The 13004-nt window shown below is 43.5% G+C and overlaps 1 protein-coding gene across 1 annotated transcript in view; it reads left to right on the top strand.

Annotated features, from left to right (window-relative positions):
• The window catches only part of MAPKBP1 (mitogen-activated protein kinase binding protein 1), a 132112-nt gene extending 125478 nt beyond the window's left edge, over nucleotides 1-6634 (top strand). Inside the window, exons 30-31 of the mRNA XM_026651296.2 lie at nucleotides 694-779; nucleotides 1403-6634. Of these exons, the coding sequence (XP_026507081.1) occupies nucleotides 694-779; nucleotides 1403-1696 (380 nt within the window). The 3' untranslated portion in view covers nucleotides 1697-6634. The remainder of the gene's footprint in view (nucleotides 1-693; nucleotides 780-1402) is intronic.
• Nucleotides 6635-13004: the final 6370 nt, after the last annotated feature.

Here is a 13004-nt window from a genome sequence, read left to right as displayed (position 1 = left end):
TTTTTTTTTAATAATTCTGATGTAATGGCGGTAAACATCATGTATTGTTGAAAAGTACAGTTCCCATTCTCATGGGTGCTGTTTGACAGCTCTACCTTGGTCCCCAACTGCAATACATTTTGACGGTTTAAAACAACCTTCATTGTAATTCATCTTCATAACACATCAGATGCTTGTCTCATCCTGAAGATGGTGTAGAGAGAAGTGCATGGAGTTATAGAGGAGTGGGGGGCTGCTTAGTGGCACTTGAGGTTAGTAATGCCTTTTACCTTTGGAGACCTTGACTTGGGTCACAAGTGAGAGAGGCTTTGATGGTCTCAGCTTATCCACAGTTACAAAACCACACTGAGTGACAGAAATCAGGGCAGTTGTTAGTCTCTGCTAAGCAGAGGCTGAAGACTGGAAAAGTGGGAGTGTGGAATGTTAGAACTGAGGACCATCTCCAGAGAGGTATGTGAGGGACGCTGGCGCAGCTCTTGCCTACACAATGCGTGGCTCAAGCCAGTCTGGTTAGCCTCTCGTTTAAAAGTTGAGTGAAACACACACACAACCTTTAAAATAAGTATTAGCAGCTGTGTTGGAGAAGTGGTTATTCTACAGATGGATTTCCTAACAAATGTGCAGGGGCGGGGATGGTCTAGGACATTGGGATATGTTCATGGCTTAGTTCTTTTGTTTATTCTCCCTCTTCAGAACGTCGCATCAGTGTTGAGCAGTGTGAACATGTTGTATCTGAGCTCCAGGATAGCATGCGCAAGGCCATTCACCTTTACCACATGGTGAGTGACCTCAAACATTGGTCTGCCAATCAGTCAGCTTGTCTCTAGACCTCAAGAGTTAAGTACCCACACACACACACGCTGGATGGACTGAGGCATTCTTCTGATCGAGTTCAAGTGACATAGGCAGCATGGTCTAGTGGGCTGCATCTGAGTTTGGGCCTAGCAGTCAGAAACTCCTGGATTCTAATTCTGGCTTATCCAATGGCTTGCCATATTGCCTTGGGCAAATCATTTAAACTTTATACCTGATTGTCCCCCTCAGTAACCTGAGGGTAAAAATTAACTCCCTCACAGGGGTATGGAAAGGATTAGTTAATATTTATACAGGGCTTCAAATATAAAGCACAATTGAAATACTACATTTTATTCTCCTCTGATTTTTCTCTTAAATCCTTTAATGCCCAGGGAAAGGATTAGCAAATACGATATACAGAGGGAGCTGGGCTCTTTATGTGAGCACACATGCACCCTCCAGTACCACTTTAAGGCAGACCCTATACTTAGAGCAGTGTATTGTACCCTTTGCTTAGACACATTTGTGGCTTGCAATGGCCCTAAAGGGTTGAAAACACCTTCTTTTTGTCTTGTTTAAATACTAACTGCATTTTTTAAATTCTCAGGTATCAATGGACATGGAGTCTTCTACTGACAAAGATAAGATTGCTGGCCTCCTAACGGAAACGTTCTCCGTGATGAAGAAAGAACTGGACTCCCTGAAGGAAGGAGAAGAGCTCCAAAGGGCCAAGAAGGTGCTGGTGAAGCCACAAGATGCCATTAGGTCGCTGAATGAGGGAAGTGGTGCCACCCTGTCCAGTCCTAGGCGTTTTGGGGATGAGCAGACTCTGGCTTTGCTGGAACAGTACTCGGAGCTGTTACTACAAGCTGTGGAACGGCGCATGGACAAAAAACTGTAAAGGGGTGGTGGTCGGAAAAAACACTTTTTGAGTAAAACTGATAGCTCCCTAGAAATAATCCCAGGAAGACCACCACAGTGGAAGCCTCAGACAGGTGCTGTCATCACCCTGATCTATGGAGGGAGAGAACTTTTTAAACTGATCTTCTCAGCCCCATAGAACAGGTGTATCCTAGTTTTTAGCAATGTGCTGGCCACAGTTTTAATACCTTCCCCAATACTCTTCAGCATCTAGTTTGTGAACACAGCCTGGAAAGAGGCTGTAGAGAAGTTGGTTGGAAATCTCTCCATAGCCAGATGTTTGGCATCTCCTGTAAGAACAAAAAATAAATTCAGTTTGCCCAAGAAGCTCTGAACTGCTGACTAACAAAAGGGGCCTGGATGAAGCCAATCACTCCCTCCCAGGGCTTCATCAGAATCCAAAGGCAGACTTTTAAACGTTCTATTTATTAATTTATTTTTCTGACGTTTGCTCTAACCTTTTCCTGAGTATTTGGTGGCCATTTCCTTCCCTTTTCAAACAAACAATTTTTTCTCCTTTGCCATATCCCAGCGAGGCACAATCTCTGTATTATAGTAACCCCTAACAGCAGAGGCAGGCTGGAGTGTCTGTGCAATTACCAAACTGGTCTTCTCTGCTGCAACCTGTCTTGCTGATCTTCCTTTCCCCATCCCTGACTTGTTTCCTGCAGTAATCCTGCTGTTGTGATGACGACCCTGTTAGCTTTTCCTTTTGTTTCAAAGACCGTCTGGGATATAATTTATCTCCACTCTCCTCTGACGGGGGAGGATTTGCTACCCCTTGGAACAAGTTGTGGGGATCATGTAACAAGAACATTGTGGCTTTTTAAATGAGCTTTGGTGTTTTATCTGTGCTCAAATATTTGAGATTGGGGTTTCATCAGACATTAAAAAGAAAAGTGTTGAAATAATGTAGGAAAATGAAAAGACAGCTGTGAAGTTCCTTTTAGCCATGTTCTGAGAGTGGAATTGGATACTGATCTCTTGATGCTAATGAAAGTGTGGTGAAGGGGGTGGGTTGGAGGTGAATGATTTTATTGGGAGAAGTTAAGTGGGAGGCAAGGCCTCCATCTCTTTGAGTGAAGCCCTCAATCAGAGTGATCACCCATGCAACTGCTGCTCCCTCCCAGTTTGATGCTTTCATTGTCCTGGTAGGAAAGACAGTCAGTAGGTTCCACTCTCTCTACAAGGAAAACAGAATATTCTTAACCTTCCAGGGGAGCAGAGAATAATTTACCTTTTCTAACGGACTACAGAAAATGATCTCCTGGGAGTGCTGAGCAGCCAGTATCGAATATTGTGGGATGTAATTATCACCGTCCTTCCCCTACCCCTTCATGGGTCTCTTGATGGAGAAATAGAAAACCTTGCCCCCATGAAATTCTGTGTGCAATAGCCTTCTTGCCTTATCAGACTTCTCCAAGCTGGCAATAATGCGTTTATTGTCATGGCTTACAAGTATCTAGTGTTGCTATTGGTCAATATCAGTAAGCTAGGATGCAGTGTAGATGGATCCATATCAAAGCAGTTGGCTACCCAGGGAGATTATTTCACTTTCTTTCTCTGCCTTCAGTCTTCCTCTTAAAAAAAACATAGAGCAGTACAGTCCCAGCTTGTCAAACTCTAGTATCCAGCCTAGCCCTGGATATAAATGTTGGCTGGCATCAGCAAAAGCCCTTTAAAGCTGGCCAGCCTCCAAAGATGTGTTCCATGGTCACAGACTTGAAGCAGGTTTTTCTGTAGTTGGTTTGGGGCAAGCTGGCCATCATTTTGGTCTTGTGGTTCTCTGGAATGGGGCTGGCTTTTCTTCGCTGCACTTGGGAACTGGGGACCTGCAGTGCAGCCTCTTCTCTACGGGGATGACTAGTCTGAGGCCAGCTGGCCCATTTCTTCACTGCACTCCAGGGCTGGGGGACCTGCAGTGCAGTCTTTCCTCTACATGACTGGCTGGTCTGGGGCCAGCTGGCCCATCTGTTTGTTGAAGTCCAGGGCTGGGGACTTGCAGTGCAGCCATTTCTCTGCTGGCTAGCTGGCCATCAGTTCACTGAGCTACAGGATTGGCAACTTGAGGTGCAGGAAACCCTTTCAGAGCCTTTCAACTGGTTCCTACTATCATCTGACTCGATCTGTCCAAACGTTTCAGGTGTCCTCTCTGACCTCTAGTTCAATAGAGTTGTACTGTACTGTACTTCAAGGTTTAAACCTCAGATTGCTATGCTGCTAGTCCCCTCCCACCATTGTGTTGTGCTGAATCGTTTGGTAAGCTGGGATTTTGTGGGCAGCATCTATGGCCAATGGAAAGGGGCTGTTTGCATAGGAATGAAGTGAAGAAATTGGAAGAAATCTCTGGGAGTTTCCTTATGTGGAGGGGGCAGGGATGCTCACGAATTGAAGGTGAGATGGCAATCCTATTGGTTCTCTGATGGGGATAGTCTGGGTGAGGCTGACTGTGGGTCAACCAGCTGTTCTCACTCCACTTTCAGACTGTGAAAACATATGTGCCAGTCCACAGGAGGTTTCTTGCTGGTATTGGGGCACAGACACTCAGGTAAAATAGCAGTACCTTCAACCCAGGCATCTTCTGGTACTGGAAATACTGGTTTGAGGGTTCTTTATATGCCTTCCCTTGTAGAATTGATTCCATTTTATTATTATTTGTATTTAAAATATGAGGTGGTGACACCGGATTGGAAAGAATGCTGCAGAGCAGATGGTTGGAATGAATAGAATATGCCCCAAAGCCATTCCTGTTAGATACAGTAATCCAGTCCATGGTGTACCTTGAACTGTCGTAGGTGAAAAGCAGCAGCTATCAGGATTCACAGTAGTGTCAGATAGGACTCCCTCAGAGTAATTCACAGGGAGTGAGTTTAAAAAAAAAAATAAATAGGATTTTTGTGCGTGCTGGATGTGGACTTTGCCTGGGTCATGGGTGTAGGTGGGAAAACAGCAAACAGGGGCAAGTGTCTAGTTAGAATGGTGGTAGGGGCAGGCTCAAGCAAGTAGATCAGGAGGGGAATCTATGGGGTGTTTAGCTTTAAAATAATTAGAAAGCAGAGTCAGAGCTTCCAGGAGAATAGTGTTAGGAATAGAAATAGGCTTGGCTTCACGAACATAGGCTGGCCAATAAAAGCCTTGAAGGGAGCTATGAAAGCTGTAGTGCAGCAGAGGCGGGGCTTCAGGGAAGTAGAACCAGGACTGAGTTTAGAGGTGTGAATTAAAGAATAGGTGGGGTAGTTGTTTTGTTTAATGCCTTTTTATTGAGCCCCTTTTTTCCCACCTGCTCCCATGTAAACAGCTGTTTCTTAGAAGGTGTGGGAAGGCTAAGGTATGTAACCTCAACCATTTGCTTAAGATTTAGCATTAAGAGGAGTTGTGAAGCTAAAGACCTATAAATCAAAGTGATATCCCAAGTTTGGTGGTGAGAAGGGGTGAAGGGAGAAAGTGTTGCAGAGAGAGAACTTGATTCAGTTGATATATAGATATATATGGTAATTCCCCCATGATTTCCCATTGCTGGCAGTAAGAAGTGTGCCGAAAAATTCCAGTTTTGAGAACAAAGGGAACATAAAGTCCTCAACAAGATAGTGCAGTTGGTAGCTGCAGGCCGCAATGCTTACATTTGACCTGCATGTACAGCATACGCCTTCATCATAGGTTATTCCATAGTCTGGCGGGAGAAATCCTGAACAATGATTGGTGGCTGGCAAGTGAAGAGGATTGTGGGAGGAGGCAATTTTGGAGCCTGGACCCCTTATAGATTTGTGCACGCACACGCGTGTGTGTGCAGATGTAATGTATTAAAGAAAATTATTGTTTAGCAAAACCTGTTTACCACTCTGTCCTCTTTGCTTAAACACCATCCCTCCTATCAGGACGTTCCTGGTTAAAATGACGATAGTTTTTTCTTCTCATCTTGATGTAGCTTGTGTTACTTTTCCTGGGGGAGCTCTTAGAACAATGCACAAAGACCTGTGAACAGGGTGGTGCAGTAGAAAGTACTTGAATCTGAAAAGACAGCAAACCCTTTGTGTTTTGTTCCCTCTAAAGCCAACTCACGTTTTTTGCCCAACATTGAGACGCACAGCTGGTGCTCTTACATGAGTCTGCACTTCTTTCACTTTCTCTCTCAGGTAGTCTCCTTTCTGAGGAATCTCCCAAGTAATGGTTGGGGCAGATCTTTTAGCACTCTCCTCACTCTGCTGATCTCATCGAATCTCTGAGGAAGCAGTATATTTCTCCAAAGGAGTTGAAACATTATGAACTTTAAATTTTAAAGTACATTTTAAAAATAAAAAACAGAAGAGGAGGTACTTAAACGCTGTTGGTATACTCCTGCATTTGTACGTTTTTTCCACTTGGAGTGCAGTATCCCAGATATTAAATGATAAAAACCTCATTTAGAAGAAAAAAACAAAAACACAGGACTTCTTGCAGCCCTGGAGTGCTGTTGAGCAGATGTAGATAAGACTAGAATGTCCAGAATTCCGGATTGCTTGTTGTAAATAATATACCGGATTGGACTGCATATTCGTGTGGGTAACCTGCTGTAAAGCATGGACAAAGATGCATGGGGCAGCGACTTTAGGAACAAGCCATGTCCACTCTGCATGTCTTAGTTATGCCATAGGCACCAGACGAAGAACTTTTTACCTGTGTTTTTCAACACTACCTTTTTTCCTCCACCGTTTTAAAAACACAAAAAGAAACAAAAACAAAATCTTTATTTATGAATGCGTGTTTTTTATACTTTGGCTTTAGGTAAAAACAAATTAAATCTTTAAAATGTCCTTTTTTTTTTAATTATTTGGAAAAAAACTGTTTTATGTTTGTGGGATTTTTGCACTGTGAGGCACCCGTCTGGGGGCTGTTTTTAACTCTGTATTCATTTGTACTCTGTGTCTTAAACAGTTTCAATAAAAATGTGATCATTTGTTACAAAGCCGTCTTTAATAGAGTTTATGGCTAGAATGGACCAGGATTATCATCTAGTCTGATCCCCTTGTGAGAATGAGCTAGGGAGGTGCCTAACTCCACATAAAACAGCCTGAAGAAGAGGTACTGCTGCTTACCTTGCAGCCTAGTGGTTAGAGCACTCACCTGGGATGGGGGAGACCCCTGTTCAAATCCTTTCTCCTACTCTGCCTGATGGGGGAATTGAGCCTGAGTCTACCACATCCCAACCATGTTCTCTAACCACTGGGACAGAAGTTATCGGGGTGACACCATGTCCTCCAGCCAGATTTTGAATGGGACCTGATTCTCAGCTCCCCTACTGGATCAGGCCTAGGGTTGTCAGGTATCTGGTTTTCAACTGGACTGGCCAGTCAAAAAGGGACCCTGGTGGCTCCAGTCAGCACTGCTGACTGGGCCGTTAAAAGTCCGGTCAGTGGCACAGCGGGGCTAAGGCAGGTTCCCTGTCTGCCATGGCTTCGCGCGGCTCCCGGAAGTAGTGGCATGTTCCCCCTCTGGCTCCTATGCATAGGGGCAGCCAGGGGGCTCCATGCGCCACCCCTGTCCCAAGTGCTGGCCCCGCAGCTCACATTGGCTGGGAACCACGGCCAATGGGAGCTGCAGGGGCGGTGCCTGCAGACGGGGCAATGCGCAGAGGCGCCTGGCCACGCCTCCATGTAAGAGCTGGAGGTGGAACATCCTGCTGCTTCCGAGAGCCGCCTGAGGTAAGCGCCACCTAGAACCTGCACCCCTGACCCCCCTCCCACACCCCAAACACCCTGCTCCAGCCCTGATCCTCCTCCCACCCTCTGAACCCCTTGGCCCCAGACCAGAGCACCTTCCTACACCCCAAACCCTTCATCCCCAGCTGGAGCTCTCCCACCCTCTGAACCCCTCAGCCCCAGCCTGGAGCCCCCTCCTGCACCCCAAATCCCTCATCCCCAGCCGGAGTCCTCACCCCCTCCACCCCAACCTCATGCCCCAGCCCAGAGCCACCTCACACACCCTGAACCTCTCATTTCTGGCTCCACCCTGGAACCTGCACCTCTAGCCCAGAGCCCGTATCCCCTCCCACACCTAGAGTGACCAGATAGCAAGTGTGAAAAATCGGGACAAGAGGTGGGGGGTAATAGGCACCCATATAAGAAAAAGCCCCAAATATCAGGACTGTCCCTATAAAATTGGGACATCTGGTCACCCTACCCACACCCCTGCCTCAGCCTGGAGCCCCCTCCCATACTCTGAACCCCTTGGCTCCACTCCCCAGCCTGGAGCCCCCTCTCGCACCCCAACCCCCCGAGCCAGCCCAATGAAAATGAGTGAGTGAGTGAGGTTGGGGAGAGTGAGCGACAGAGGAAGGGAGGATGGAGTGAGTGGGGGCAGGGCATCAGAGAAGGGGCGGAGGAGGGGTGGGGCAGGGCAAGAGTGTTCAGTTTTGTGCAAGTAGAAAGTTGGTAACCCTAATCCGGCCCCATACACAAGATAGGCATTTGCTCTCATCTTTCTTGGTGTGTAAATTGCTCTGGGGCTTAGGTGGAAGGTAGGAATCCAGATGCCTACAGTAAGGCAGCTGTGTGCATGCCCAGAGGCAAAAACTTGGGTGCCTAGGTAACTTTTACCCTGAAAATGCAGATGTTGAGTAAGTTTAGGTGCCTGAAGGGTTTGGTGGGAGTTTTGTCAATTGCAAAGGAGCCTAAAATTGGGATTTAGACACCTAAACCTTTGTTAATCTAGCCCTAAGTCTCTATAATGTGGCCACAATATGTAGTGTACATGCCTGGTTTCTTCAGATCTTCATAAGAATGTTAGCATCCTCCTTTTTCTCAAACCATTTCTCAGTGTTGTCAGTAAAAACATCCCTCACAGAAAACATGTGCATGTTCTTGCCAACAACCTCTGCATGCAGGGTGGATAAAAATAAAAGATATTTTTAAAAAAAAATCAAGAAAATCAGATTCTTTTTATTTAAATCGGCTTTTTTTTTTTGATAAAATGCTTTTTGAGGGAAAAAACCTATCTAAAGATAGTTTTAATTAAGATACATTATAGCTCAAAGATATCTCATCATGGAATAGGGATTATAAATTCTAATTCTATAGAATGAGACAATATATTCATGTAATGTTTAAGAAAAGTTTTGTAAATGAGTTCCAATAGTTCATGGATTAGGGACCCAATCTTATGGGGTTCCACAGGCTTCTATCTACCCAATGGGACTCAGTGCTCAGTTTAGAAGATACAATCAGAGATGCTTGGTTTTGCAGTTCTCAAACTGTGGATTTGTGTCTCCAGAGATAACATGCTTGTTAACAGCAAAAATGTTTTTAAATAAATAATATATAGAGGTGAGAAATAACAGACCTCAACCCTATTGTCCCTCTGCAAATTTGTGTACACAGAGTCAATCCCTTACCTCTCTCTAAAAGTGCAAAGTTTCAAAAAATTCAATGAATAGAAGATTGTTGGGGGCGGAATAGATCTGGACAAGGAGAAGAAGTCTGAAGATAAATGTGAGAAGGGAGGGACAAGCAGTAGAAACAAAATTGAAATTGTTTGAGCAGCATATTCCAGAAGTCTTGAGGTCTGAGTATAGCCTTCATTGATTTGAGATCTACCATACCATTCTCTCACTAGAAGGGAAAACCTAGAATGGCAGCAGGCTGTAAAAGAGATCCAGTTTGGGAATATTTTAATGAAGTTCCTCTACCTGTGGGTAAGATAGGCATGCGTGCAAAATGCAAACAGTGCAACAAAGAAATGCAAGGCCTGGTTGCCCGAATGAAACAACATCATGAGAAGTGTTCCTTCTCAAAAGGAAGCTGCATTGAAGATGATGAAAGGCACATGTCTGAACATGCAGGATCTTCAGGTTGGCAAACTTTTTTATTTCATACTTCTTTTTTAAGGACTGCCTGTCTTCCTTCTGGACTAGTCTTGAATTCTCATGTTTGAGCAAAAAATATAGTTGTTACTCTATGGTACTATCATTTTAGATGCAGTTGTGATAAAAAATAAATAGCTGAAATAGGCAGATCTTCCTTTTACAATTTCACCTTTAAAGTAGTACTGAGTGTCAGTGAATGCAATGAGTAATACTAAATGAGCAGTATGGTAATAATTAAATAACTGCATTGAGTTATTTTGTTAGGAGAATCCATCCTCAACATATAGGATTCTGAAGACTATCCACCTTCAATATCACCATCATTTTCTATAGTTTCAGAGTTATCTGCCAATGATAGTGTTTCAGTCACATCATGTATGTCACATAGCCACAGTATATCACCTGTCGCAAAAAGAAAAAAAAACTCCATCATCCAGAAACAACCATAGATAAGTTTGTGATAAGAACCAGCAAATTACAAAAAGAGGTAATTGACAAAAAAATTGCCTGGTTTGTTTATGCAACAAACTCTCCTTTCCCTGTGATTGAGAACCCACACTTCATTAACATGGTTCAGTCATTAAGACCAGGATACAGTCCACCCAACAGAGCAGATGTCACAGGCAAATTGCTGGATAAAGTGTATGAAATAGAAATTTAGCAGTGTGCAAAGGGTCTAGAGGGTAAAATTGTTAACCTGAGCCTTGATGGGTGGAGCAATGTCCACAATGATCCTGTTGTATGTGCTTGTGTGACAGAAGAAGAAGGGAATGTCTTCCTTACAGAAACAATCGATACATTAGGAAATGTCCACACAGCAGAATACTTACAAGAACTAGCAGTAAAAGCTATAACAAACTGTGAAAAAATTAAAATGTCTAGTACGCAGCTTGGTCACAGACAATGCTGCAAATGTATCCAAGATGAGACGAAATTATTTAAAAGAGAGTCCCAAGCTAATGACATAGGGTTGCAGTGCTCATTTGATGCACTTCCTAGTCAAAGACTTCAGTGTTCCAGAAATAAAGGCTAATGTTGTTGAAATTGCAAAATACTTCCGTAACAACCACTTTGCACCAGCCGCTCTGAAAAAAGTGGGAGGAACCAAGCTAACTCTCCCACAAGACGTGTGATGGAACTCAGTAGTGGACTGTTTTGAGCACTATATCAAAAAGTGGCCTAATCTGATGACAGTTTGTGAACAAAATCATGAAAAAATAGATGGCACTGTCACAGCCAAAGTTCTCAACATTGGGCTTAAGAGAAATGTTGAACACATGCTGAGTACCATGAAGCCTGTTTCTGTAGCCTTGAACAAAATGCAGGGAAATAGCTGTTTTATTGCTAACGCTGTAGAAATTTGGAAGGAACTGAGTGAGATTTAAAAAGAGAAATATGCAATGACAGAGTTAAATTACAAGCATTAAAAAATGAATGGGACAAGCACTATCTCCAGCTCATTTTCTTGCAAATATTCTCAATACTTGGTACCAAAGTCAAACCTTCACTGCTGAAGAAGAGGAGTCAGCTATCATGGACATCCATCAGTCATCCCTCCATAATTCCAACTATAATAAACTTCAGAGCTAAGGGTGAACCATTCAAGAATTATATGTTTGCTGATGCAGTTTTAAAGAAAGTCACACCAGTGAACTGGTGGAAGTCACTTAAGCACTTGGATTCAGAGACTGTTGAAGTGATAATCTCTCTTTTAACAGCAGTATCCTCTTCTGCTGGTGTAGAAAGAATATTTTCTTCCTTTGGACTAATTCATTCCAAATTGAGAAACTGTTTGGGACCTGAAAAAGCAGGAAAGCTTGTTTTTCTTTTCCAGATTATGAACAAACAGGAAAATGAAGGTGAAGATGACTGAGTTAGCTGCAGAAGCCAATATTTTAAGTTTTCCATGTTGACCTGGATGATAGTCAATTAATTTTTTTTTAGTATTTCATTTAACAATTTTAGTTTAAAAACAATTTTAACAAAAGCAAACCTAATTTTAAAAAACTTGAATGTTTAAGTAAATTCAAAAATTCATATGCTTGTTTTGTTAAAATATTATGTTTGCTGTTGAAGAAAAAAAATCCAGAATATATAACGTTGTTGTTTTAGTTAAATAAAGCAATTTAAATGTCCGTCTGGTGATGTTCTCCTCCTAATACAGCATGGCAAGAAAATCCTACAAATATTAATGATTAACCTGTTGAACTGGAGATAGTTCACCTCCCAGTGACTTTATAAATATCTGCTTCAATTACCTTTGGTAAATGAAATAACCAAACAATCATTCATTTTCTGATATAGCTGTAAAACTAATCTGAAAAGTTTTCAAAATAAATCACTTTAAAAATGTATAGTGTGTACCTTCTAAAAATGAAACCTACATCTATCTCTGAGTTGTGAAGAATATGTATTAAGGTTATAACAACCAAAAAGAATGCACTTTTATGTAGAAATCCATGATTAAATCGAGTCTTCCTGACTAGTGATTTAAATCATGAGTTAAATCAATTTGATTTAAATCAAATCCACTCTGACTGCATGCACTGCAGGATCTACCATGATGCTATCAGGCCTTCATTTTCCTGCTCATGAAAGCTGTCCTCACCAGCACAGAGCAGAGAGACGGAGCAAGATCACATTAAATGTTAACCTTAACTCATGAATTGAAACTTTGTCAGGCCAAAATTGATACCTGTGAAATATTGCAAAGGCTTTTCTACACAGGGTATCACTCAGGGAAGTTGAGTGCTCCACTGCTTTGCTCCTTCTCTTTGGACTTAAAACATCAAATGTGGGTAACACCTCGACTCTACAATACTTAAAAAGACAGGTCAAGGCCTCAATGGTTAACAGTGTTTGCGGGAAGGACTCCTGTGGTCTTCTATGGTCACTCTGACCGACGTTGCCAAAACGAAGGCAACTTTACTTCAGAATGAGAGTACCCACGTAGGGTAGACACACAGCAAAGAAAAACCCCATGGCTGGCCTCTGTCAGCCGAATTGGGCTTGCAGGGCTTGGGCTGTGGGGTTGTTTCATTGCTGCGTAGACTTCCAAGCTCAAAGATCCTCCCACCAAGCCGGATCCCAGAGCTCGGGCTCCAGCCTGAGCCTGGAACTCTACGCAGCAATGAAACAACCCCACAGCCCAAGCTCTGCGAGCCCGTGTTGGCTGGCATAGGCCAGCGGTGGCTTTTTCTTTGCTGTGTAGCTATACCCAAAGAGAGTTAATGCACATAAGTTACACTGCCCTAACTTCACACCTTTAGTGTCCCTCCATGTAGACCAGGGGTTCTCAACTTTGGGCCGCAGCTTGTTCAGGTTAAGTCCCTGGCGGGCTGCGAGACGCTGTGTTTACCTGAGCGTCAGCAGGTTTGGCCGCTCGCAGCTCCCAGTGGCTGCAGTTCACCGTTCTCAGCCAATGGGAGCTGCAGGAAGCAGTGCGGGCCGG

The sequence above is a fragment of the Terrapene carolina genome, unplaced genomic scaffold (genome assembly GCF_002925995.2).
Source record: "Terrapene carolina triunguis isolate 2854851 unplaced genomic scaffold, T_m_triunguis-2.0 Scaffold96, whole genome shotgun sequence".
In the NCBI taxonomy this organism is placed as follows: domain Eukaryota; kingdom Metazoa; phylum Chordata; order Testudines; family Emydidae; genus Terrapene; species Terrapene triunguis.
This window is presented reverse-complemented; position numbering and strand designations above follow the sequence as displayed.